At 48.2% G+C, this 27,336-nt stretch overlaps 1 protein-coding gene across 4 annotated transcripts; it reads left to right on the top strand.

Moving 5' to 3' along the window:
• Window positions 1–3,643: 3,643 nt before the first annotated feature.
• Window positions 3,644–26,084, top strand: CYTH2 (cytohesin 2). 4 transcript variants are annotated; one of them, XM_077917060.1, is made up of 12 exons: window positions 3,644–3,984; window positions 7,609–7,756; window positions 9,424–9,490; window positions 10,338–10,456; window positions 10,699–10,779; window positions 11,749–11,861; window positions 12,694–12,842; window positions 13,189–13,300; window positions 17,858–17,934; window positions 18,691–18,762; window positions 19,389–19,543; window positions 22,382–26,084. In XM_077917060.1, the coding sequence occupies exons 1-12, from the start codon at window positions 3,648–3,650 to the stop codon at window positions 22,467–22,469; spliced, it is 1,518 nt and encodes a 505-aa protein (XP_077773186.1). In that variant the 5' UTR covers window positions 3,644–3,647; the 3' UTR covers window positions 22,470–26,084. The 4 variants fall into 4 exon arrangements, with proteins under 4 accessions (XP_077773186.1, XP_077773187.1, XP_028557860.1 ...); XM_028702027.2 differs by having other exon boundaries at window positions 3,725–3,818; window positions 13,189–13,301; window positions 17,856–17,934; XM_028702025.2 differs by having other exon boundaries at window positions 3,736–3,881.
• The last annotated feature ends 1,252 nt before the right edge of the window (window positions 26,085–27,336 follow it).

Here is a 27,336-nt window from a genome sequence, read left to right as displayed (position 1 = left end):
CGAAAGCATGTCAAAGTGCAAGTAGATAAATAGGTACCGCTCCAGCGGGAAGGTAAGTGGCATTTCCGTGCGCTGCTCTGGTTCGCCAGAAGCGGCTTAGTCATGCTGGCCACATGACCCAGAAGCTGTATGCCGGCTCCCTTGGCCAGTAAAGCGAGATGAGTGCCGCAACCCCAGAGCCATTCACGACTGGACTTAACGGTCAGGGGTTCCTTTACCTTTATATTAATATAAGAACCCTGAACGTAGCCCAGGAGCACATCAGCAGCCCATGCAGATCTTTTAGCAGAGACAACACATGCTGTCAGCTGTCAGCTCCCATCAGCAGTCCAGCTGCTGCAGTTTGCACTGGCTAAACTTTCAGATCAGGCCTAAGGGCAGTCACACATAGAGCACATTGCAGAAATCCAGGCTGAAGGTCACCAATGCATGGACTACATTATTAGGGATACATACCCCCTATTTTCTGGATGCTGTCTGCCCCAATAAATCATAGTTCCTGCATTGTTCCTACTTTTGCCCTTTGAGGATGCCTTGTTATAACATTGTTAATGGGAGTTGCTAGATCTGCCCATTCGTCAGGTTTCTGCATGTGCATGGGCAATAAGGCACCATATTGGGTACAGAGAGTGTCATTTCCCACACAGGGAAATCACATTTTGAACCACTGATAACAGATTTTAGGGCAACTGTGTTTTTCCAACATATGTTTAACCAAAGCAGAAAACACCAAATAAGTCTGCACTCCTATGCTCACTTACTTAGGAGTAAGTCCCACTGAACTTAAGGGAATTTACTTCTGAGATTTCATTTATTATTTTCAAACAGGATAGAACAGGACTATTGGAAAACAAATCTATACACTTGGCAGAGCAAAGTGTTCAACGAGGGGAAGGGCCATTGCTCAGTGGTAGGGTACCTGCTTGTATGCAGAAAGTCCCAGCTTTAATCCTCAGCATCTCCAAGTAGGAATTAGGAATGTCTTCTGTTTGAAACTCTGGAGTGTCTCAGTCAATCAGTTTGATCTAGGCGGACCAATGATCTGACTCAGTAAAAGGCAGCTTCTTATGTTCCTATCGGAATAATAGGAGTGTTGAGGCAGGACTCAGAGATCTTTGGTATGAAAATAGGGGTGACAACTGTGTGTATATTTTTTACACATTCACATATTAGTAATGTAAGTGTGCTAATTTAGAATCACGCTGTACATATATATATCTCACTCTCCACCACCCCCATTAAGTTTTGAGAGCAAGGAAGAAGGGAGCTGGAATATGAAGAAAGACAACTCTAGCACACTTGCCTACAATGCTAACAATATTTTTGAAGGTATTCACAAATCTGGGAGAGATCATATCAGAAATACATTTGTCCACGGTAAACAGGGATACTTAGTTGGGGGAGTGTATGCCCTCATACAAAAATGAAAAACCATTAGAGTTATGAGATCGTAATTATGGTGCGAGTGGTGAAATCATTTCCCAAATTATTATTTGGGAGAGAACGTTGCTTCCACAAATATATGCAAACAAATTTCTCCCTCAGTGCCCAGCTTTATCAGATATTATAAGATTCTATCTACAAAGAGTAATTTTCTTGTAAGAGGTGATGGAAAATTTGGCTTTAACTGTAAATCTTATGGGGAGTGGCACCTATTAAATCAGTGATATTTTAATATACAGTTAACATGTTGTAACTTAAAGCCAGATTAATGTCATCTTGAACCAGGCAAACACCATTTTTATTTTTATTTTGTTGTTGCCATCATGCAAGTTTTAAGAGGAACCAAGAAAGAACAGAGAAGTGTGTAAATGAAAGATATAGACATGCGCAAGGGCTTGACATTTAGATGTATAAACAGGAAAATGCCTAGATAGTTCTAGTGTGGAAACATCTGTATTTGCAGTTAGGGTGAGCTGTTACACCATACCAATGGGTGCTTTGCACGTCTAGTCTGTATTGCTATATAAACTGTGTGTGAACCAAGACTGAGGTTCTAGCCTCTGATAGTTTTCTTGATTGTTTGCTGTAACCTTTTCTACACATGTAAGAAATAAAACTTTGCATCTTGGAGAATTTTCAGGTGTCACTTGTCATTGCTGGTGAGTAAAAGGGACTTGGCTGTACAATGGGCCTCAAGAGGAGTTTTCCCACATCACCAGCAACTAAGGATATTGACTTCGTGCCTCTGATGCAGTGGGTTGTGTGGTCCACAAAAGCTCATGCCTAAATATGTGTCTTAGTCTTTAAGGTACAGCACGACTTTTTGTATTTTTAATATTCATAAAGATTTACCCAACTGAATTACTAGGTGAGGCTGCTGGGGTCTATGGCAACCGCCTAGGCCCCTCTTAGCAACAGCGTGTTCCCTTTCTAGTCCGCTCCGTTGGCCATGCCTCAGACAGAGCCTTCTATCACTCTCTTATTGGCTTCTTTGCACATCACTCGTCATGACTGACAATAAAGCAACGAGGGCGGGACACCAAAGGTATCTTTTGGAGTGCATAGACTTGTGCCGTATAGACTCCCAAACGGATATCGGATTTCCGGGTTTAAAACTGGAATAATATTCTTCCTGCCCTCGGGCAGAAGCGAGAGCTGCCAAGAGGAAACAAACGGAGAAATCGAGGATACTCGCATACTTGAGACTAGGCGTGTCCTCCTACGGGGGGGGGGGGGGGGAGTCGTGCTCTTCTTCTTTTTTAACCCTGATCGTTGGCAGGGTGGGTGTGGGACTGTGGGTAGGGATTTTACACAAAGCCGCAGCACTGCTTCATGGAAGCCAGTGGGGCGTCGTTGCAGTTATGCAACCGAGAACTGGATTTTGGCAGGAAGGCTTAAGGGGGAATTCGACGACCAAGTGTTTTGCATGGGGAATTTGGGGCTGCAAATCCAAACCACCCCGGCCTATAACCATAGCTGTCAACTTTCCCTTTTTTTGCGAGAAATTCCCTTATTCCAGCGCCGTTTCCCGCTGCTATCCCGTATTGTTAGATATCCCGTAGACTGTCCCCGGGACAGGTGAGGCTACTGATCCCTTATTTTCGAGGCTGCTGATCCCTTATTTTCAAATCTGAAAGTTGACAGCTATGCCTATAACTTATAATATGAACAATAGGCTACATTGCAGGGCTGTCGTGAACTGCCCCCCGCGCGGCCACCTATACATAATCAAACCAATCAGAGATGTGGGAATGGGCTGCACTTGCGCCGCTGCCAAGTGTGGATTTTGTGTTTCAAAACGTTTAAAAGCTGCACACGCGTTATCTTTATCGCGTGAAATAAGGCCTGAGATATAAAGGGCATGACGGACTCCTCTCTCTGGCGCTGCCTTTTGTTTGGCTGCATAATCAACGGTCCACGAAAAGGCTCGCGTTCTTCGTGGTTTCCCACGGATGGAAACAGCGTGGAAAGGAACCAGGAAGCGCCCTCTCAGCCATCGTGAGTTATCACTCTGCTTTCTAGGTAAGCGTATAGGGTGGGACAGCTGAAAGTCTATAGCGTCGACTGCATATCCACAGAAGGATATCAGGCGGGCTGTTAGGAGAAGTCCCAGATTTCATTGAATAGCTCCCCTGTCAATATCATCAGGGAGGTGCCTATTGGTCGAAATTTACGTACATCCCAATTCTGAGAAAAAGCACGCCATGTCTATTGGCTCCCTCTCCGAGCTCTCAAGTGGCGTTCCGCGGGGTCTCTCTTTTCCTATTGGCTACGCCCTTCGCACGGGGCGGAACGTTCCTTTCAGTGCAGGACCAGGCTGCTGCGGGAGGAAGGCGCAGCCGTTGGGAGCCCCGGAGAAAGGAGACACGGAGAAAGTGAGGAGCTCTCATTTCTCCCCTTTAGGGGCACTCTGGCCACCATGGAGGACGGCATCTATGGTAGGGACCCCTGAGACCCGGCCACGGGGAAGCTTAAAGAAGGGCGAGGCAGGCGGAAGGGAGCATTGTGAGACCCGTCCAGTAACTACAATGGGAAAAGCGGGTAGGCGGGCCGAGCCATTCTGAGCGAGAAGACTAGGGGGCGGGGCCGATCCCTTACAAAGAGGGGTGGGGCTGGGCTGAACCATACCAGTGACAGGGGGAGATGTGCGAGTGGGCCATCTCATTTTATTTAAGGGGGGAGACATGAAAATTGTATGGATCTGGTGACGTGAGCCATACCCGATGTACACCATTCGATTGTCAGGGCGGAGGTGTGTTTTTTTTTTAGGGCTGTACCATTCTAGTGGTGGTGGGGGATTGGGATGTATCATTGCTGTGAGCAGCTGGGAGTACCTATTACAATGAAAGGAGGGGGCGTGTGGGTCGTACCACTTGGCTGAGTGGGGGGAGGGTGGCGTTAACCGGCAGAGCCATTTCGGTTGGCGGAGGAGGGAAGACAAGTTACAGTAATTTAAATAATGGTCTGTACCATTTCTCTCTTGGGGAGGAGGGGTGTCTGTGTCCCAGGGCTAAACATTCTGCGGGGGTGGAGGAATATTTGGAAAATGAGTCAGAGAGGATCTTATCACTTGGAGGGGCTGCCTTTTATTTGCAGTGCACAGGAAGGTCAAGCATCATTATTACTAAGAACAATAGATTGATTTTGCATTTTATTTTATTTTTTTGAAGTTGCTTTGTGAGCCCAGTGTTGGATGACAGCTCAATGTGAGCACAATTAATTAATTATTAGTGCCGCTGATTAATTGCGCTCAGGAGTTTATGTAAGTGCTTCAGAACTTGTGTCACCTCAGGTTCCCCTGCAGTGCCATTTCTTCCCTCACCCCCAGCAGCTCCTGAGAGATAAGGAACATATCCTTTCAATTAAAATGATTTTAATTTAAAATTCGAAGCACAGTTTGCAAACACAGAGGGAAAAAGTGGGGAAAGCTTAGTTTTACTGCATTTAAGAATAAGAACAACCCGATCTCAAAAAGCTATCTGTGGCATACACACCCCTATTCTGCAAGAGCTGCTGTGCCAAGTGTAGCTCCCTTGCTCTGAAGGTCCTCACCAAGGCCACATCCCCACCACACATTTAGAGCGCTATGATGCCACTTTAAACAATCATGGCCTCCTGCAAGGAATCTTGGGAAGTGTAATTTGCTGATGTGATGGGAGTTGTTAGGAAATCTCCCATAACCCCCTCACAAAGCAACAGTCACCAGCAACTCATTCCCTCTTGACAGGGAACTCTGGTCATTGTCACTCAGCGAGGGGAATATGGAGATCTCTGGACAACTCTCAGCAACCCTTAAGAAACTACACTTCCCAAGGTTGTTTGTGGAAAGCCATGGCTGTTTAAAGTAGCATCACTTTGCTTTACATGTGTGGGGTGACTGTGACCCAAGTTAAGTGAGGCTACTCAGGAGAGCCCGTCTCCCTGGTGATGGCGCCCCGGTTGTGGGGTAGCCTCTACAGAGAAGCCCGCCTGACACCTTCCTTATGGTTTCTAGATGAGGAACTTTTTATCCTCCCAGGCTTTTTAAACCTGCGGTCTTGCTTTATCCCACTGCTTTCACGGTGTGTCATGCTGCAGCTTTGCTTTTAGGTCTTTCTCTGCTGGAAAGGTTTACGCTGCAGCTGTTTTTTACGATAGTTTCATTTTTATATTTGTGAGATACCTAGAGAACTAGGTTATTGGGCAGCCAATATAAATAAGATAAATAAGTAAATGTTTCAAAGGAAGCCATCTTGGAGGAAGCAGCTCATGCAAAGCTTATTTATTTATTTATTTATTTAATATCCTATCTTCCCATCAAGGGGCTTGAGGGAGTCTACCTAGTTCTCTTTCACATGCACCTATTTTCACCTTTGTAGGTATGTTAGGCTGAGAGATAGTAAGTGGCCCAAAGTCATCCGGGGAGTGACCTAGATCTCTTAGTCCTAGTGTGGCGCGTTAACCGCAACACCATGCTGTCTCACCTGAGGACAGGTAGTTTTGCCACATCTGGCAATACCCACATCTGGGTATTGGGAGTGTTTGGATGATCCAGTCACACCCAACTCTGAGACCGGGAAGAGTTACTAACTTCTTTCCCTGTTACAGATAGGTAGCCGTGTTGGTCTGCCATAGTCAAAACAAAAAAATTCCTTCCAGTAGCACCTTAAAGACCAACTAAGTTAGTTCTTGGTATGAGCTTTCGTGTGCATGCACACTTCTTCAGATACACTGCATCTGTATCTGAAGAAGTGTGCATGCACACGAAAGCTCATACCAAAAACTAACTTAGTTGGTCTTTAAGGTGCTACTGGAAGGAATTTTTTTCTTTCCCTGATTACTCCTAGAGGCTGATTAGGAAGGAGACAGGCCCAGAGGGGTGAATCGTGCACTGGCCAGCCCCTTTTGTGGTTTGATACTTTAGACCTACAGGCAGCAACAGGCCTTGCAACTATCTTGTGTGCAACTATTTATCCTCATATTGAAGACTGGAGGCTGAGAGAGATTCACAAGTCTGTCTCTTGATTTCTACACCACATTATAAAACTGGAAGCACCATCACCCTCCACATCCAGATGTTTGCGGCCACTAACTCAGATCACACTTCGCTCCTCAGTCCTCACTGAATGGGGATCATTATTAATGTGATGGGAGTGGTAATAAGTTAATTGAATGTGTGATCTCCAGTGTACAAGCTTTGTCCGATCCAGAGAATACTCTTGGAAGCTTAGGATTATTAAATCCATACATCTCTTCCTACTGAAGTAATCCCAAAGAATTTTACAGCCAAAGTTAAAAAATACAATGATAAAATTGCATCAACGTTATTTTAAAAAGATGTAACAGTAAAATATATCATTGGTGCTGTCCGCTGCCTGGTGCTGAAACAACACATTTGCCTGGTGCTGAAACAATAGCAAGGTTGGCTCCAGGCAGGTCTCCCTGGGGGGAGCATTTCATAAATGGGGGACTGCTGCAGAAAAGGCCCATTTTCTTGTCACCATCCTCTAGACCTCCCCTGGAAGTGGCATGCAAAGAAGGGTCTGGGCAGGTTCAAATGGGGAAAAGCCATCCTTTGGACTGAGAATCCTATCTGGAAGGCTGCAGTCCTGTCTGGAAGTTAACTTACCAGTGAACTCACTGGCACTTCCGAGTAAGATTTATTTATGTGCTGCTTATATGTCAAAGGGGTTTCTGTAGGATAGGATTGTACAGTAGACATAGAAATGGAAATCCCACCTGCTCCAGCTTTTCCCATTCACTCTGCTTCAGGGGCAGTTCTTCCTTCTTGGCCAATCTCAGGAACCATCTAAAGTATTAGTTACCCCTAACCTGCCACGTGGAACCCCCCTTTCTATGCTTTTTCTATTTCTTTACCATACTTAATCTGCCTCCGACCCTATCCAGGCATTCTGATCCCTCCCACAGTGAGGGATAGCGGTGGGGGGGGGATACACTGACTCTGCACCCCATCGCCCTCTGCAAGTTGGAGAGAGCAGTGGGAAACCTTTCTCGACTAGCATAGTCTCCCTGCTTGATTTATAACACTGGTCTTCCAAGCTGACTCTGTGCCCATTGTATCCTCTGACTTGGTGCCCACCTCCAGGCTGCAGCTTCCATTGCTACCAGCAGGGTGTGTGATCAAAATGGCTAGAATATTACACTCCTTCCCATGTTCTCTCCCAGTGCCTCCAGACCTGACGCCAGAGGAGAGGCTAGAGTTGGACAACATCCGCCGGCGGAAGCAGGAGCTCCTGGTGGAAATCCAGCGGCTGCGAGATGAGCTCAGCGAAGCCATGAATGAGGTGGAGGGGCTGGAAGCCAATGAGGGAAGGTGAGGGATTCCCTTCTTTTACAGGAGGCAGCTTGCTGGTAGAGCATCTCACTTTGGTGCTAAAGGTCCCTTGCCCCCAGTGTCTCCAGATAGGGCTGGGGAAGACTCGCTGCCTGAAGCCCTGGAGAGCTGCTGCCAGTCAGTGTAGACAGTACTGAGCAAGAGGGATCAATGGTCTGGCTGTATGAAGCAGTCTCCTGTGTACTTGGACATGGCCCTGCCTTGGCCACTGGTCAGAGATTCCTTAACAATATGTGTGGGGAACCTGCAGCACTCCAGATCCTGCAGGACTACAACTTGCATCAATCCTGACCATCGGCAACACTGACTGAAGCTGATGGGAGTTGGAGTGCAATAACATCTGGAGGGCTGCAGTACAGAGTGTGGCCGCTTCCAGAATGTTGTTTATATCATGGTGCCAGGACAAGCCTCTCTGGCAGCAACTAACCTCATTCCTGCAGCATCTGCATTCAAGCTCAGAATGTGCTAATCCCAATACCTCCTTGCCTGCCATTCTTTGATTGCCTGGGATTTTCTTGCAACATTTAATCCATTGATCAGTTAGATTACTCCATGTTGGGGAAAACAAACTGTCAGCTGACCAAAATGATGTCTCTTAGGAATCAGGCAGCATATATTTAAGTGTGTGTGAATACAAGAGGTTTTAAAAAACTGCTGATGGCAAGCAACCATCTTAAAAGAAAGCTTTCTTCCGCTCACACGTACATCTTTGCCTCAGAAATAATTGTTTCCCCCCATATGCAAATATGATTAAAAGCTTAGTCAATTAATCAGCCCAAACTCAGGTGATTAATGGATTAAAATGACTTTGATTAGGTTGCAGCCCTAATTGAAACCAGGAGTGGAGAAGCCTCCAGGTGTGCAGAAGTACATTTACTGAGCCCCACAAACAGAAATGTATGTTTATATTATATTGAAAAGGGGTTCCTACTCATTCAAAACACTAGCCTCAATAAATACTTGTTTGTGTAGGAGGTTTCCCCTCTTCTTTTCCAACAGCTGCTAGAGACCATGTTAAACTATCTGAGAAATATCCCAGAAAACCTTGGGCTACAGTGCCCTTTCTATGCAAGGTACATGATGGGGGAAATGTAGCTCCTTGTAGAGCGTCCCATAGAACCTCATGCTGTCCATGCTGTGAACACATCCTGATTTCTCCCGTGTCAATGCCGGCCTCAAGTTAGAACTTCCCTTCCCTGCTTAATGAGTAACAGAGGGTAAGCAAATGAGTTCTCTGGTTCCATTTTGCCGTTTACAAGTGCTTGTGAACTTCGCCACTTTTACAAGGGCTTGTGAACTGCCAGGCAGGCAGTGTTGGAAGCCAGGCACTGGCCGTAATGGATCTATGGCACAAGGCTGTTCTTACCACCTTATTTCATTTTTCGAGAGAACGTTCAGTGTCTGCTAGTGTGCCTGTCATGGTAAAGAGTGTCACCTCTGATAATCCATCGTTCAGAGCCAGGTTGGACGCTTAGGGGTAAGCATATGACACAGTCCTTCTGAGACTGTCAGTACCAATTTTGGAGCGCAGGTGGGAAGTAGCATGTACATTTCCCCAGAGTTTCCATTTGCTTCTAGAGGTCTGCAGCCCCTTTGTTCTTTCAAGGGCCAAAGGACTGATGGGTGCGCTTCCTTGTCTTGTACAGTAAAACGCTTCAGAGAAACCGGAAGATGGGGATGGGCCGCAAGAAATTCAACATGGATCCCAAAAAAGTAGGTGGCTGGGGTGTGGGTGTGCGCATGCAGTGACTGCTTCTGGTACCAAATATATGTAGCACCTTCAGCCATCCACCTGGAACAGGCGGAACACAGTTCCCCTCTGCCCCCGCCCCCGGCTGTGGTGATAGTTATTGTTCTCATGCAGCAGTTGGATTCTGACATTGATCAGGCATTACAGTTGCATAGAGTCGCCTCAGGAAATGACGAGTCATAAAAGGCATGTGATTGGCAGGTGGGGGAGCTAATCCCTCAGGAACTGCATGATAAGTGAGGGCAGGGCTAGAGTCACAAGTGGGATGGAATCCCTTCTGCCACTACTTCTACTATCTTTCTGCCGCCGCCTCCCTTTCTTTCCCCCTCTCCTGGCCTTTCCTCCCTCCTCAGTGGATTGACAGGAAATGGACACTCGACAGAGGTCAGAACTGACTGCTTTTGAAATTAGGCCAAGGGGTGCAGGTTGTCTGCTTCTGTTCTGGGGTTTGTGGCATAGGAAACATGTGGCCCTTTGTATGTTGCTGAACTACAGCTCCCATCATCCCTGGCCCTTGGCCGTGCTTGCAGGGACTGATGGGAGTTGGAGTCCAGCAGCATCCGGAAGGCCAACTGTTCCCACCCCTGTGAAAAGGTAGCAGAAACTTCTTTTCTTTTTGCTGGACAGGAGAATCATGAATCCTTAGTTCTCTGCAATTGCCTCAGACTTGCAATATAGTGGGTTAGGGAGCCAGTCCTCCCAAGTACTCTCTGGGAAGTATCTCTATGACTTAAATGTTTTGTTAGGTTGGGGGCATGCTTGAGCTCTGGGTCCTACGGTTCTCAGCTTCTCTGTTTTGTTTTTTTGCAGGGAATCCAGTTCCTGGTGGAAAATGAACTGCTGCGCTCCACCCCCGAGGACATTGCCCGCTTCCTCTACAAAGGGGAAGGACTCAACAAGACGGCCATTGGCGACTACCTGGGCGAGCGGTGAGAAGGGTCAGGGAATGTGGGAGGAATAGCCTCACAGAAGTGACCGTTTATAACCCACCGTGGTGGTGGAGCTTTGGGGTCTCCAGGACCTGGGAAAGGATCATAGGGATGGGGTGAAAAGTAGCTTTGCCTAACAGAGGGAGTGTAGTCAGCAGGAGAGAAACAAGGGTGTGGGCCTTGCTGAGTGAGGGGGTTCAAAGGGGAGGTCTTAACTGTAGCTCTCTCCACCTTTTATTCAGGGAGGAGTTTAATATCGCAGTACTCCACGCCTTTGTCGATTTGCATGAATTTACTGACCTCAACCTTGTGCAGGCGCTCAGGTGAGTCTGGGAATCCTCAGCCCTCCTCTAGAATAGAGAGCCCTGGCCTGCTGGAATAGGTCTCCCAGCCTTTTAGCTGCAGGTTCTCACCTTCTCCCTTCCTGTGCTGGGTGGGGGGGAGGCGGGAATGGCACCAGCAAAGTGGCATTTTCCTCAGCCAGAGATGGGCACTCTTGGCTCTTTTCCTCTGCCTCAAAAATACATCCCAGTCTTGAAGTGTAACGGTTGCCTTCCCACAGACGCACCACATGCCACAAGCAAAGAAGGCATGGTGGGGCCCTTGTATGCTCAGGCTTTGTACACACCATACATTTAAAGCACATGACTTCCCTCAAGAATTCTTGGGGACTGCAGCTTACCCCTCACACAGCTATGATTCCAGGCACCCTTAACAAACTACAGTTCCCAGCATTCCTTGAGGGAGGGAGAGAAACCTCCTGTGCAGTCACATGTCCCTCCCGTTCTCCTTGAGCACAGCTTTTTTATACCCAGTACATAGAATTCTGTTAGCTGCATGTGCATAGTTCTTGTGTAAACGTGACTATATCGGGCACCTTCTCTGGAGTGCTGCTTCACCACAGGAAAGCAGCAAATGAAAGGCACCATAAGGAGGCTTTCAGGCATTTCTTTTCAACAACAATGTTTCCCTCCACACACACATACACAAAAACAGAGTAATCAAGCTAGAAAGGGGCTAGAAAGTCATCAGTTACAACACTGTCCTGGAGGTCCGTTCTGTTATATTTGCATTAACTTGCATGACCAAAATTACAAAATATTACATAAGAGAATAAGTATAGGCACAGTATTTACAGAGTAGGCATAAAAGCATAGAGTTGGAAGGGACCACGATGGTCGTCTAGTCCGACCTCCTGCAATGCAGGAATCTCTTTCGCCCAACGTGGGGCTCAAACCCACAACCTTGAAATCATTCTTTTGTTCATCATCTTCCCCCTAAACCCAATCTAGGCAGTTCCTGTGGAGTTTCCGACTGCCAGGAGAAGCCCAGAAAATTGACCGTATGATGGAGGCCTTTGCCCAGCGGTATTGCCTGTGCAACCCGGGAGTCTTTCAGTCCACAGGTACTGGGTTTTCCGGAAAAGGGAATGCAACTCTTATCTGGTGCTGGGAATTGTGGGGTTCCTGTGTTCTCCGGGATGGAAAATAAATCCAGTTCTGTTGATCACATTCAGGCAATCCTATCTTGGTTTAATAAGACAAGAGAGAAACGAGCCTCCTTCACCTACCTGCCTGCTGCTGCTGCTTTGCTCCTCTATTTGCAAAAGCTGGGAAACAAACCAAACCAAAGCCAAACAAATCCAAACAAAGGAAACTCTGGCTGAGGGTGGAAGTAGAACCATCCACAGTTGCACTGCCTCCTCTGTATTTTGTAGGATCAGCACAGAAATCAGTCAAAAAACTGTTAGAGCTGCAGAACAATCAGCTTTAATTGACACCACTCACAAATATTTCATAGAATTAAAGCTTTTATTATGCTAGGGACCACTGCAAAAATCAGAGAGCCTTGGCAGACTACTTAAAATATTTTTCTGCCTGTGGTAGCAATTGTAACGAGATGTTCTAGATGCTGCACATTTTTGAATTCTTATTCATTTATTTCGTATTGTATTTTATCATCTTCTATTTTGCTCAGATTGATGAAATGCGGTATACAAGAAATGAAGGAAGCCACAAACATACAATTAAAAATCAGTACAAATGGTTGCTTGCGCCGATTTATTTATCTATATATTTTGCCGCTTCAACCTAAAGCAGCAGGGCCTTGGCGGGGGGAGGGGCAAGGCAGCCTGTGTGCTAGCCACCCCGCCATAAAGCAGAATTAGCTTCACAAGATGGATGTGCCGAGGCAGGTACTGAGTTCTTTTCCTCTGTTCCTTCCCCTCCCTGCCGCAGATACCTGCTACGTCCTCTCCTTCGCAGTGATCATGCTCAACACCAGCCTCCACAATCCCAACGTCCGCGACAAGCCCACCGTCGAGAGGTTCATCACCATGAACCGCGGCATCAACGACGGAGGGGACCTGCCTGAGGAGCTGCTGCGGGTGAGAGGCCTGCCGGAGGGGAAGGGGAGGCCTGGAGGGGGGGGGGTTTGAATGGGCCTGCTGCTTTGTTCTTTGGGCGTTTTTCTGGGAGGGGGGAGGCCGTCATAGTCGTCTTCACCGCTCAGGAATCCTCTGCCGGCTCGTGAGAAGCTTTGACCTCCTTGATTTCAAAAAAATGCCCTTCGTCCTGAGCACTTTTTCTATCTGGTGTTTTGTCTTCTCTGCTGTATCTTTGGTGGTCTCAGTGCTGTACTGAAAACACGAGCACACACTCCTTTTCTCTCTGCCTTGGGAAGGGCTGTATCCTGCCTGTAACTCCTCCCCTTCCTCCCCTTCCCTTCCCCAGAATCTGTACGACAGCATCCGCAACGAGCCCTTCAAGATCCCCGAGGACGATGGGAACGACCTGACCCACACGTTCTTTAACCCTGACCGCGAGGGCTGGCTCCTCAAGCTGGGTGAGAGGTGGCCCCCACCCCCACACTTCCCTTTAAATACTGTGGTCTCTTTCCTCCCCCCTTCCGTTCCCCGCTGCCCTTCCCCTTGCCCTCCCCCTACCACCCCCGCTCCCCCCGCGATCTTTGCACGTCTCTGCGCTCTCCTCTCTTCCCCCCCACCCGCCTGTTGTGTCATTTAAAGCATGACCTCTCTCTTCATCAGATCAAAGGGATCCTCCTGAAATCCACCCCAATAGCCCTTCCCCCACCCACCAGCAAATACATCACGACCCGTTTGGACCCACTGCTCATCGGATTGCAAGGATCGGGCGGAAACCGGGATCCTCCCTCCTCTTCCCTTCCCCCTCCCCAGCTCCTCATTGAGGTGGATCTCCTCTGAAGGATGATGAGAGGGGTCTGCTGGGATTTCGGAATCCCTCTAAAAGTAGGGAGAAGTCAGCTACTGAAATGTCTCTTAAAGCTCCTTTCTGGCGTCTTAATATTTCGCCAGTGGCTGTGGATAAGTTTTCAAGCCAACCTGAAGCGCTTGAAAGTGGCCTTCTTAAACAAACAAAAAACCCACCACCACTATGGGATTTATAGAACGTTGAAGCCAAAATCTGGTCCCATATTCAGTGTCTGACGTTCATCTGCTCCTTAATCGTAATAAGTTCCCAGAATCGAGTTAGGGGTTACTAGTGAAATTCCCACCAGAATAACGTCTGCCAGAAAACAATCACATCTCTATAGTCCCAAAACACACTGTTTGCTGGATCTGTTGCCTCGAGCAGCTTCCCAAGTACTGAGCTGTCTGTGGGTGAGGTGCTCCCAAGACGCTGATGCCATTGCAGAGCTTGAATTGTAGAACATGGGTGTCGCTGTCGAAGCAGCCCTGTAATAGATGCGCAGCCACAAATGGGCAAGGATTTTGTTTCAGAGCAGCAGACAGTGGCCAGATGGGTCAGAAATGGGGTTCTTTATCTAAGGGGGGGGGGAGGAACTTATGCCGTATCCTCACACCAGAAACAAGTAACTCAGATGAAAGACTCCAAGGCCAGGGCCTTATACGGCCCGCTGAGGCTGCAATTGGTCCTTGAGATGATTTTAAGTGTCCAGAATAGGCTGTTACTGCTGTCCAGAAGCATAATGTGGCAGCTTTGCAGTGGCAAGGCATAGGAGGTGAGTTATTGGGTCCTGACTTGTGGAAGCCCTTATTCAAGACCTCCATCCGCTGTCCTCCACAGGGGGATTGGCGTGAGGGTGGCCATGCTTGACCCTGCTCTTCTAAACGTATAGCAGCTTCAGTGAGGGCAGACCTTCCACCTCAGCCACCACCTGCTCAGAGCAGAGGGCAACATGGAAGCCAAGTTTCATTACCACCACATCCTCCTTTCTGCCCTTGATGGAGGGGGCGGTGTCCCCAGTACAATACAGTTGCCCATTGGCTGCCCTTGGCTTGGAGGCCAGCCAATCAAGAGCAAAGAGGAGACGTGTTAGGACGCCAAATCAGCACGGCTTCAAGATGGAGGCATCTGAAGAAAGCAGTGTTATTTTTTGGAACCCCTTCGCTCCCCACACAAAAGTGGGGACCATAATGTAAACACCTTTTTTAAAAAAAAAGTAGGAGGAAGTGGACTTAGAACCTCGATCCCTGGCCTGGTTAAGATGTCGAGATCCACCACAGCTTTTCCGCAGCTCCCTGTGGAGGCTGATGTTTTGGAAAACCATTCCTACAATCGCTAATGCCAACCTCATCTACACTTTTAGCAGTAGGGTTTCTTGTGACGTGCCAGAGTTTAGGGGTCTACGTTATTTAGCCAAGTGACGCCCACCACCTTACATCCACCCCAATAAAATTTTAAACCCTTCCTCCCTGTGCCTGCCCCTCCCACCCCACTCCTGATGCCCCCAAATGCCTGTGTCTGTGTCGGAGGATTTTTGATTTGACCATGTACTTCTACCTTATGTTGATGTAACTTGTTCTCCTTTCTCTCTTTCTCTCTCCTTCTCTTCCTCTCTCTCTTGCTCTCTCTCTCTCTCTTTCTCACCCCCATTCTCTCTATCCTGACTCCCCGGTCCCCACCTCTCTTTCTCTCCTCTTTCCCCACCACTGCTGCCCTGACCCCCCTCTCTCCTCCACCGTCCCACGGCACGGACTACATTTGTTCCACTGTCTGAATTCTGCCCCCCAACCCAGGAGGTAGGTGAGAAGAGGGGGGCATGTTTGCTTTGCCGCCGAAAGCTGGTTTGCCTGGTGCTCTTTGGAGGGGAGGCGAGGGGGGTCGGGGTTGGAAATGAATTGTGCTGGGCGCTCAGGGACAGATTCAGTGGGCTAGGAGTGGAAGACTAAATATGGAACTTGGGTTCCTTTGTTGACTGGAAGGGGTACCCATCTTCATGCATTCATCTTCAGCCAGTCGATCAGGAGGACCCACAAATGGGTCACACTATGACCTATAGCGGGTTTCAGTAGTAGCATCCTGGCAGAGAGAAAATCAGAGAGACGGTGACCAGATGCAGTGGAGGACAGGTATACCATACCTTTTAATACGGTGTTTCTCAAACTTGGGTCCCCGGCTGTTGATGGACTACAACGCCCATCATCCCTGGCTACTGCTCCTGCTAGCTAGGGATGATGGAAGTTGTAGTCCAACAGCAGCCAGGGACTTAAGTTTGAGAAACACCGTTAGCTGAGGATCTTAGGTAATAAATGGGAAATAAAGCTGCCAATATCATAAAGGCTTCATATAAATCTGTGCTTCGGCTGCCCTTGGAAGGCTGGGTGGAATTCAGGTCGCTGCACCTCAGAAAGTATATTACGGTGCTGGAAAAGGGCAGCTCTAATTGTCAAGTACTATTGTGCTCGTCTCCTACCTGTGGAAACAGAATGCTGGGCTATCCCAAAGGCCCCGCTAGCCCAATCTCCTGGCCTGATACCAGCAGAACTCTTGTTATGTACTTACTTGTTGCAGAAGATGACTGAGTGCAACCTGCAGGCACAGAAGCAGAACACCCACAGCAAGAGCAGGAGAGGGCTGGGGCTTTCAAGCCCTGCTCAAGGGCTCCCCAGAGGCATTTGAATGGCCATGGTGGAAAAGCAGGATGCAGGGTCAGATGGGCTCCAATAGCACTCTTCTGAGGGTCCCTAAGAGGGAAGGAATATCTGCAACCCATAGCCTAACCCGTGAAGGAGTGGGAGAAAGCAAGGGGAACTGAGAAATTACACACACACAGTTTTCCAGAAACAAATAGGGGTGGGGAAATGGAATGGCAATTTGTCCAGGCCTTCACATCCCTAGCTGAAATACCCTCTTCGTAACTGTTAAAAGCAGAGGAGCCCTCCCCACTCTTGCATCTGGTCACCCTAGAGAGAAGCAGGAAAGTGGGAGGTGTTTATTAAACAGAAAAAGATGAAAAGAACGGAGAGTGGGTCCCATGTTAACAGGGGGTCCTGAATCTGAAAGACAGAGGACTACTATCTTAATGGGTAAGGTGGGAGGAGCAGAATGAAGGGAAGTGTGTGTTTGTTTTGGGTCGAAATGGGGAGCTTGAAAGAGGATGAACTCCATTTTTTCCAAAAATCAGCGTCCCCCAAGGGCTGAAACATTTGCCCCGTGGCATCTATGAGACACCTCCAGCTAGACGTGCAGACATGCAGGCGTATTCACCTTGCCTGAAGCCAGGAATGTCTGTTGGCTTTGTGGAAGCATCTGGGAGTAAGAATTTGGGGATAAGCCTGAGCTTTGTAGAAGTAGTTGGCCTTCGAGCCTGTAGCAACCGCTTGCCTTGCATGCTGAAACTGGTGGCGGTTCCCTGGAGGTCCATATCATTGGGAGTCCTTTTACTGAATATGTGAAGCGGCGTTTATTCAGGAAAACCCAGTTCATCAGCAAAATCTGCCTCCCATAGAGGTTGAAAACGCATTGGAAGCATCCTAAGCTGGCAAGTTCCTCTCCTTCCCCTTCGGAAGAACCTTGCCTAGAGGCAGAAATACCTTTTTCAAATTCCAGCTCTGTTTTCTTTTTGAATGGGGTGGGAGGGGTCACCAAAAGGCTAGTCCTGCCCCCCCCCCCCCCCGCAGTTGCAGAACAGCAGGACATAACTTGCTGGGAGACTTCCTTAAAGGATGCTGAACGGGGCACAAGCCCTCCGCTGGTCACTTTGGTCTCAAAGTAGCCTGCTGGGATGCCCAGTGCTTGCAAAGCAAAACCCACGCAAGAACGAAAGAGAGAATATATCCCACAGACTCCTATTCTACAGGAACGTCCTCCCACACTTGCAGTTGTGCTTTGTGGTTACTTTGAGTGTTTGCTGCCAGTTTCCTTCTTCCCGCCCTGGGGTGCCATTTTCAGATTCCCCTTTGTCGTTTGCCTCCCCTCGTCAGCTTTTTGTTTGTTTATTTTGTTTCCTTTTCTTTTCACACTTCTGCTGAATCTTTTTCGTTGCGTCGGCTCTGTCCGTAAGCATGGCTTCCCGCCGCCCCCGAGGCTCCATGGGTGGGAAAGGGTTAAGTGGCGGAAAGAAAATGCATCAATGCGAGCACAAATCCCTCCCCCCTCCCTCCTCTTTTGCTTTCAGGAGGGCGAGTGAAGACGTGGAAGAGACGCTGGTTCATCTTGACTGACAACTGCCTCTATTACTTTGAATACACAACAGTTAGTATGGTTCCTCTCCCCGCCTGCTCCCATCCCATGCTCCCACCCTTAACCAGCAACCTGGCACCCAAGAGCCCCAGCCCAGGGCGGTATCTGCCACCCAAGGGTGCCAAACGGCCAGGGTCGGGAGGAACAGCAACCGAGGGCACTGGAGGAAGCTGCCTTATACTGACTCGGACCTTGTGGTCCACCTAGTTCACTGTTGTCTACAGTGACTGGCAGGGGCTCTCCGGGGTCTCAGATGGGGGACATTCCCAGCCCTGCCCTGGAGATAGCCAGGGAATGAACCTAAGGCCTTCTGCCTGCAAAGCAGATAAATGGCTGAACTTTGGCCATTCCTAAACCCAGAGCATGGGAGCTCCTCCAGAGTTCTTTGCTTGGGGCAAAGAGGGCAGGACACGGGGAATAGTCCTGCAAGTTCAGCCCTGTCTGGGTCAACAGAAACAGCAGCAAACACACCACCCTTCACACACACACACACACACACACACTCCCAAAAAAGTTTGGCCACAAATAAAAGAATGGGAGTTCCATCTGGCATGCCAAGACCAAGTGCTACTGTGTTGAAGAAGGTGCCAGCCCTGCTTGTTTGCAGCAGTGGCAGAGGGCTGAAGCTGGAGGAGCCCTGAGGTCTGAGCTGCACCCTCCCCCAAGTCTTCTTGGATCAGGCCCTTGTCCTCTTCTCCATTCCTTTCCTAGCTCAGGTTTCAGGCACCTTCCATTTCAGCTCCATCTCTCTCTTTAATCCGCTGACAGGACAAGGAACCAAGAGGAATTATCCCTCTGGAGAACCTGAGCATTCGGGAAGTGGAAGACCCTCGGAAACCAGTGAGTTAGCACTGCCGTATGCTGTTTTTGCATCTTGGCTGTGGTTCTTTTATTGGATGCCCCGTGAAAATCAGCATAGCTACTTTGCAATTGTTATTCATTCCTCTTCTGTCATATTCCAAAAGATTCCTATAAATTTCATGCATTTAAGCTACATTAGGAATTATCCCAGGAACTGCACTAAGATATTGCCAAATACATTCCTAGAAATTCCCAGCACTTCTTTTATATGACACTCAAGTTATTTGAGAATTCTATGTGGTTTTCATTATTATTTTTTAACTCTCTCATTAATTTAACGATGTTACCAAATTGCTGCTTTAACTTTTCCTTTGGTGGGGGAGGAACTTCCATTCCGCCCTTCTGCTGTCACAGAAAATGGTGAGGAGCTCTTAATAGTAACAGCAGCAATTTTTGAAAACACAAAACGTTAATCCCATGACGTTTTCCTGCCCACTTGCTGGTTGCGAGATCCCGTGTGGCCAGCCTCCCCACCTGCCTTCTTCCTCCTGTGTCCTGCCCAGCCCTCTTTCTGAACCACTGGAGAGGCGCAGGGGGTGAGGCTGCTCAGAGACACCTGCCATTCTCAGGAATTTCTCTCTCTCCTCCCTTTTCTTTGTTATTAGAATTGCTTTGAGCTCTACATTCCCAACAACAAGGGCCAGCTTATCAAAGCCTGCAAGACGGAGGCAGACGGGCGCGTGGTTGAGGGGAACCACATGGTCTATCGCATTTCGGCGCCAACGCAGGAGGAGAAGGATGAATGGATCAAATCCATCAAGTGAGGAGAGGGCACCATTCCATTTGGGGGGTGGGGTGGTCCTGGGAATCCTACCCCCATCAGCAGCATTTTCTTCCTCCATCTCTAGCCAAGGAATGGAGAACCTGTGCTCCTCTAGAGGTTGCTGGACATGCAACTACCATCACTCCTACTCATTGGATGTGCTGGCTGGGGCTGATGAGAGCTGATCATCCAGAGATACCTGGAGCGGGCCATAGGTTCTGCAGCCCTTCTTAAAGCCTTAGATACCACACTCACGTCCCAGAGAATTTGACACACCTCCTTCAGATTTCTAGACCTCACTTATCCTAGGGCATCTCTCTTTAGGCTCCCCAGGCCCATCCTTAACCTCAACCTGAAATATACAGTGGTGCCCCGCAAGACGAATGCCTCGCAAGACGAAAAACTCGCTAGACGAAAGGGTTTTCCATTTTTTGAGTCGTTCCGCAAGACGAATTTCCCTATGGGCTTGCTTCGCAAGACGAAACGTCTTGCGAGTTCTTGTGAGTTTGTTTCTTTTTTCTTAAAGCCGCTAAGCCGTTAATAGCCGCTAAGCCGCTAATAGCCGTGCTTCGCCAGACGAAAAAACTGCAAGACGAAGAGACTAGCGGAATAGATTAATTTTGTCTTGCGAGGCACCACTGTACCTTGATCTTTTAATTCAGCCTTTTGGGGAGCTGCTTTAATTTAAAAATACATTGGGGGACCATTTCCCCCCCATTTTTTCTTTTTCTTTTTTTACTATTTGTTTTTATTCCTTTATTTATTAGACTCATCTCTCGCCCTTCATCATAAGATCTCAGGGTGGTTCACATGGTAAAAATATAAGGTAAAAGTGCAAATAAATAGTTGAAACAAAAACAACCCAACAATACCCCCCCACCCAAATAAGTGCATTTAAAAGGCTATAAATATTAATCAGCCAAAGGCCTGGTTGTAAAGGAACATTTTTGCCAGGTGCCTAAAGATATATAATGAAGTGCCAGGCGAACCTCACTGGTATTTATATGCTGCTGCAACCCACCTTAGATCAGGCTGCAACATGGGTCCCAATGCATTTGAATATATGTCTTCCTTGTCCCGTTTTTGACTTTCCAGCCTTTTCAGGGCACATCTGGCATTGTGGACATGCTGGTTTACGAGATGCCTTTTCCCTAAGAAAGCCTGGGATATGATGCTCAGGGGAGGCAAAGCTGCTGCAGATCTTACATTCCCAGCGAGCGGAGGCAAGCTGCCTTATCCTGAACCAGACCATGGGTCTATCTAGCTCTGTACTGCCTGCACTGACTGGCAGCGGCTCTCCAGGGTTTCAGGCAGGGAGTCTCTCCCAGCCCTGTCTGGAGTTGCCAGGAATTGAACCCAACACCTTCTGCATGCAAAGTAGAGGCTCTGCCACTGAGCTGCGGCCCTTCTGCAAGGATTCCTAGGAGTTGATGGGCAGGGAGGGAGAAGGTCATCGCAGCTGAGCAAGTTAGAACTGTTACATTTCGGGAAGACCCTGGGGCTACGAACCGAGAGCTTCTCCCAAGGCTGACACATTCATTTAAATTTCCTTTGCTCATTTCCCCCCAGCCATTGAGATCGGGAATCGGACAAAGTTTTTAAATGATGGTTAAACTATTTTTTTCTCAGATGAAAATGAAATTAAAGCTTCTCCCTCAGAAATCTGACCTGCAGCAGCATTGCAGGAAAACTCGGGGTTGATCGGATGAGAATTAAGTAGATTTGTCAGTTTGAGAAGAGTTGTGTTAAGAGTGTAGCCGTGACACCTCCTTTCTTAAGAGGGTGGGTGGTGTAACAGCTGCGGTCAGAGCGTGATGCGGCTGCGGAGCTTAGGTGTGATGCATTTGCTATTTTGGAAAAAGCAACACAGATAGTGAGTCACCCATTCTAACCCTTACTTGGAAAACCCCCAGCTTCACAGGCTCCCTTTCTCATTACACTAAAGATTTCTCAAAATGTTTCTCTTTTGCTCTGACCACAACAAACATAATTTCACCCTCTCTCTTTTTTCCCCTTCCCCGGCCCCAGCTTTCTACTCCTTTTAAGTTACGTAATAAGAGTAGTGTAGAAACATTTGCTTAAGTCAGTCTCACATTACTAGCTGCAGACCACTGACCTGGAGCAGATACAGTGACTCTCTGGCCCTCCAGAAGTTGCTGAACTACTGTTCCCATCAGCCACAGCAAGTAGGGCCAGTGGCCAGCATTGATGGAGTTGCAATTTCAGCAACATCTAGACTTCTAGAGAGTCAAAGGTTCGTCAGGCCTAGCCTAGAAATCCTGGCTCTTCCTCTGTTGAATCACAGTCCTCTCCCAAGAAGGGAATGGACCAGAAGTCTTGCATCCTAGCTGTGGCAGGGACCGTTCCTACCATCAGGAGCAGGTGCGCAGTTTCCTGCTTCTCCCTGCTTTCCCCATATGTCCGGGCCGTGTTCTGATTTCCTCTTCATCCCATCTCCTACACTTCAGGCAGTCTGTGTCTCCCCCACCCCACCCCCCTCTTAAGTGTTTATCATGCTTACCTTGTCAAAGATCCATATGCTACCTGATTTTGTTCCTTATGGGCTGCATGGAATGCAACCAAGGAGAGAGACAGGTTGCTGGCAGCAGACCAAGGTTGGGACAGTGCTTGGTTCTTCCTGACGGACCAGACTCCACCAATCCCAGCACTCCTTGACCCATCCAAAACCCGGTGTGCTGTGCCACACCAGCTGGGACAGAGCAGAGTGCCATGCAATGCCAGAGGCTTTCCCCCCAGGCACACGCATCCCTCATGACCTGGCAACTCCCTGATTGGTGGCTGACCTGTCCCCATTCCTCCCTTTGCCCCTCCCAGGGCTGCTGTGAGCGTGGATCCGTTTTACGAGATGCTGGCCGCCCGCAAGAAACGGATCTCGGTGAAGCAGAAGCAGGAGCAGGCATGAAGCGGGGGTCCTCCTGCCCCCCTCCTCCCCCCTCCCTGCGCTCTACCTTCCTGCATCCCCTCTAGGACCTGCCGACAAACCCACCTGCGTTGAGCTCCATGAAACCAACCAGCCAATCCCCTGCCCCCTTTGGATCGTTGGACCACCACGCAACTCTGCCAGCCTGATGGCATGCCAGCACGCCCGACACCCTCTGCCCGCCTTCCCCTACTTCACGTCTCCAGAGCTTCCACTTGGCCTTTTGGGATTTGCCTACGGGGGCATGAACTTTGTCTGCACCAGGGACTCTGCAAGAGTCTGAAGTGGGCCTTCCTGTTTTGGGGGGGCAGCTTCTCCCTCTCTGAGCGGTTTCTTGTCTTATGCCCCCCAGCAGACTCAGGCAGATGCCTTTGAAGCCCCCTCTGCAGCTTGACCCCACCTGGACTTAAGAGGGCGACACGCTGGGACTACATTAAGGGAAGGTTTCCCGCCTGATTGGACCTTCAGACTATACCTGTTTATGCTTCCCCAGTTTAGAGCCAGTCTACATGCTCAGAATAATAAGGAGATGGGAAAGCTCTCTCAGGACTGTACCACTTCAGAATGCAGGCGGGAAATTGCACGCTTCCCCTGGCCAGCTGCATAAAAACAGCATCCTGCACACCTAAGCAAAGCATGTGCAAGAGTAAGCTAGTGTGTCTCTCTGATATGCTAGTTTTCTCTGTAGGGGGAGGTTTCTTCGGTTTTGTTTTTACCGCAGGGGAATATTCGGTCCCCTGATTTCCCCCACCTGCATTCTAGTTCTGGTACAGTCCCGGGAGAGCTGTTCCACACCCATTTCCCTGAAGGTGTAGGCCACCCCTTAGAGTCTGTTGCCAAACCAGCTACACTGTGTCTCCCCGTATTCCGGCTCTGAGCCTCTAGTAAGTACCAAGGGCTGTACTGCTACACCCCGTTAAGTTGGCATTTGCGAAAGGAAGTGAACATAACTGACAGCCACGAGGGGGAAGCAGGGAGCCAGACAGACCAATGCGCACACTGACACAATGTCAAACACTACCCAGTTCCTCTACAGCAGGAATAGCCAGCACATTTGTGTGACTTGACAGCTCTTGACTCTTCACAGCCAGGGGACAGGGTCGGAAGAAACCTTCAGTCCCTCTTTACTGCCGTCACTGCCATTTCCAAGAAACTGAGCTGCTGCTACTCACAAACCTTTGCAGAGGCAACTGGACCATTGTCTGCGAAATCAGTTCTGCTTTTCCCCGCTCCAAAGTCCTTCTCTGTTCAAAGACTTTGATGCTCAAAGACTACCATCAAGAAATCTGGGGCTTCCCTGTCCCAAATGTCTCCATACCTTTGAAAGAGGAACCTGATAGGGAACTTTGACTTCAGACCAGGGATCTCTGTAAGAAGGCATCTCCTGTGCTGAGACGACACGGTGGAAGTGGTTGATGCCAAAGTTCTGCCTGGAATGAACTGACATTTGAAGCAACACCCTCTTCTCCTTCTCTTTCTCTCCCCCACCCCACCCCAATCCCATCCCTCCCTAAACAGTTTACTTCAAGGTTAGGACTCCTGTCTAAAACCAAAAGGCTCTTCCATAACGCAAAACAGATGAGCATTCCCTGAACACACTTTGACCTCTCGTGGCTGAAAAAATCAGGATGGTTCAATGTTGGATATTCCCCACCTTCCCCAATACCTGCCGCAGGAAGTCAAACCCAAATAAGTAGTTGATGAGGTCAGAGGCCAGGATGTGATGTTTCCATATAAATTAACCCGGAGTAAAAGAGAGTGACCTTTTGAATGTGCTGAAGATCTAGCTTCTACAGCTTCTAACCAGATAAAGCTCTAAATTATTGGGTGGGACATTGTACCTCCACGTCCCACAACTCTCTAACTAGAAATCTCGTCTTCCACCACTTAACTTGCCTCAGGCAAACCCTTGGGTATGGTAGCTGGGGTCCTGCAGGACTTATTACGGTCCTGAGGTGTGATTGCTAGAGCCACGTGAAGCGCTTTTCAACTAAAGTTTATAAACTCCTTTGCGAAGACCTGGTGAGATTTGCTGCAAAGTGCTTGTAAGCCTGCAAAGGTCTTTGACTGCAACAGGAGTGTGGCCTTGTCTTTTTCTGCTGTGAGCATTTTAAACTTCCCATTACCCGCAAGCCAGGGATGAAGTGCGTTTTTTTAGGACAGCGGCCATTTTAAATCCTTGAAACATAGGTAAATCTGGTTTGAGGCATCCTGGATTTAAAAGGGATGTAGTTTGGTCTCAGTCACAGTGAGATCCACTCTTTCCATATGGAAGAAAGGCAAAAGGATTCGAGGCAGGACAAGGAAAAGAAAACGGTTTGGTATTAATTTTCAGTTAATATGGGTGTGTGAGAGGGAGAGCTATTCCGTTTGGGTGTAACTGACATGGTAAGGGCCAAGTTTAATTAGAACTTATAGAAAGTATGTGTCATTGACTGTCTGAATCGGGTCACTTGATATTAAAGATGGCAAACCAGCCGTCTTTATTCTCTCAATTCAACTTTTCCAAATTTATGGGAAGCATATATTTACAATTATTCTGCTGAACAGGCCATTCCCCTTGCGCAATTAAATTATTTCATTGCTCCCAAAGCGCCTGGAAATTTTGATCCTAGCAGCTGTCATCAGTCACCCACTCTTCCCCGAAATCCTAGAAGCCTGTATTCTATACTACTAGAACCCAATTCTAGGAAATTCCAAGTTTACAGCCCTTTTCCTGTTAGATCTCACTGCCTTGCCATAGTCCCCTTTTAGTTCTGAGAAAAACTCCTGACTTTAAATGTGCCTGCATTGAACAGGCACATTTTTCTAAATGCAAATATCAGCTAATGTGGAATGGGGTGCTGATAATTATCAGGATTGCAGCAGGCGGGGGGGGGGGGGCGTTTGACACATCACCTGGCAAAAATTTGTGCCTCCCAAGCTGCTGTTTGCACTGGGATGGCAGCTCCCATTGCACATTTTAATGAGCATGACTGCAGCAAGAAAAGGAAAATTCAATTCCTCCTCCTGCCCTACTGTGATCTTAATAATTATTCGCCACGATCACCATGGCTGTTTGCATTTTTTAAAGAGTGCATATTAATTATAAAGGTGCATTTAATGTCACTGATAGTTTGGCTCTGAGTCCCAGTTTCTCTCTCTGGCCATTTGTGGCTAGTTTTCTCTCCCGCATCACGTGCAGACAGCTTCTCTCTCTTCCCCACCTTCATCCCGCCTCCAAACCATCTCATTTTTGGACTTTTACAAGAAGCTATTCACATGGTAGCTCTGGCAACGCCCAGAATTGGTGCAATTGAAAGATGAGGACTAGTTCTACAGCAATATCAATGGTAAAATTTGACTCTTACCACCCCTCCCATGGCAAACTTCTCATTGTGGATTTGTATACCTGTGTTGCTGGAGTGGGGGCAATATAGCAGCCCCCACCTGTTCCAGAACAAGAAAGAAAGAAAAGTGGGCATTTTTTCTTGTTTTTAAATCCATTTCCTTTTATGATGACGATGTCTCTTTTTTAAAAAACAAAAAAAATGTTAATTATTATTTAAATTTTAATGTATGCATCATTGGATGAGATGTAAACACTGCAGACTTGTCTATGTGTTGCAGGAGTCTTTATTATTAGTATTAATTGAACCTGAAAGAGCCAAGATGGAGCAATTGCACACAGTTGAGGGGAAACTGAATCATTTTTCCCAATTTGGGGAATGGTAAGGTAAAGGTAAAGGTACCCCTGCCCGTACGGACCAGTCTTGCCAGACTCTAGGGTTGTGCGCTCATCTCACTCAAGAGGCCGGGGGCCAGCGCTGTCCGCAGACACTTCCGGGTCACGTGGCCAGCGTGACATCGCTGCTCTGGCGAGCCAGCGCAGCACACGGAACGCCGTTTACCTTCCCGCTAGTAAGCGGTCCCTATTTATCTACTTGCACCCGGAGGTGCTTTCGAACTGCTAGGTTGGCAGGCGCTGGGACCGAACGACGGGAGCGCACCCCGCCGCAGGGATTCGAACCGCCGACCATGCGATCGGCTTGCAATCTGCATCTTGGAAATGGCAACCTCGTGGCTACAACATCTAGTTGTGTACTTTTTGTTTCAAACTTTTCCTTGTCTGTCCCTTTGTGTGATATCCCATCTGGTGAGTACAGCTAAATGTGGGCTGGACTGGGGGACCTGTGGCCCCACAGGATATCATTGGGTTTCACCTCTCATCAGCCTCTGCCAGCATTGCCAATGGTCTGGAGATGATGGGGGTTGGAAGTCCAGCAGCATCATGGTTTACCACCCTTGAATCAAAGGTTGAGAGAACAAGCTCTTTGGGATCTAACTAAGAAAGTAAGCTGGTTTTGGGGGCCCAGCAAATGTACAACCTCACCCCCTCTCCGGGGTAGTGATGGGTGAGCTCCACTCTCTTCCCCATTCCAAAAAAAATGGGGAATACAGTGGTACTTGGGTTACATACGTTTCAGGTTACAGACTCAGCTAACCCAGAAATAGTGCTTCGGGTTAAGAACTTTGCTTCAGGATGAGAACAGAAATCGTGCTCTGGCAGCGCAGCAGCAGCAGGAGGCCCCATTAGCTAAAGTGGTGCTTCAGGTTAAGAGCAGTTTCAGGTTAAGAACGGACCTCTGGAACGAATTAAGTACTTAACCCGAGGTACCACTGTAGCTCATCTTATTTCCAAATCCAAATTTGGAGTGAGTCTTCTATGTATCAACCCAGTCCTCTTCACCACACCCATCCATCCACTGATCTCTTCCCTCCATCCTCTCTTATGAAGACTGGAAGTACTCCAGTAGCAGCAAACGGGGAGAAAGGAGGAAAATCTCTCCTACCTCCCTGCTGTGAAGCA

This window comes from Podarcis muralis, chromosome 13 (assembly GCF_964188315.1).
Source record: "Podarcis muralis chromosome 13, rPodMur119.hap1.1, whole genome shotgun sequence".
Lineage (NCBI taxonomy): Eukaryota > Metazoa > Chordata > Lepidosauria > Squamata > Lacertidae > Podarcis > Podarcis muralis.
This window is presented reverse-complemented; position numbering and strand designations above follow the sequence as displayed.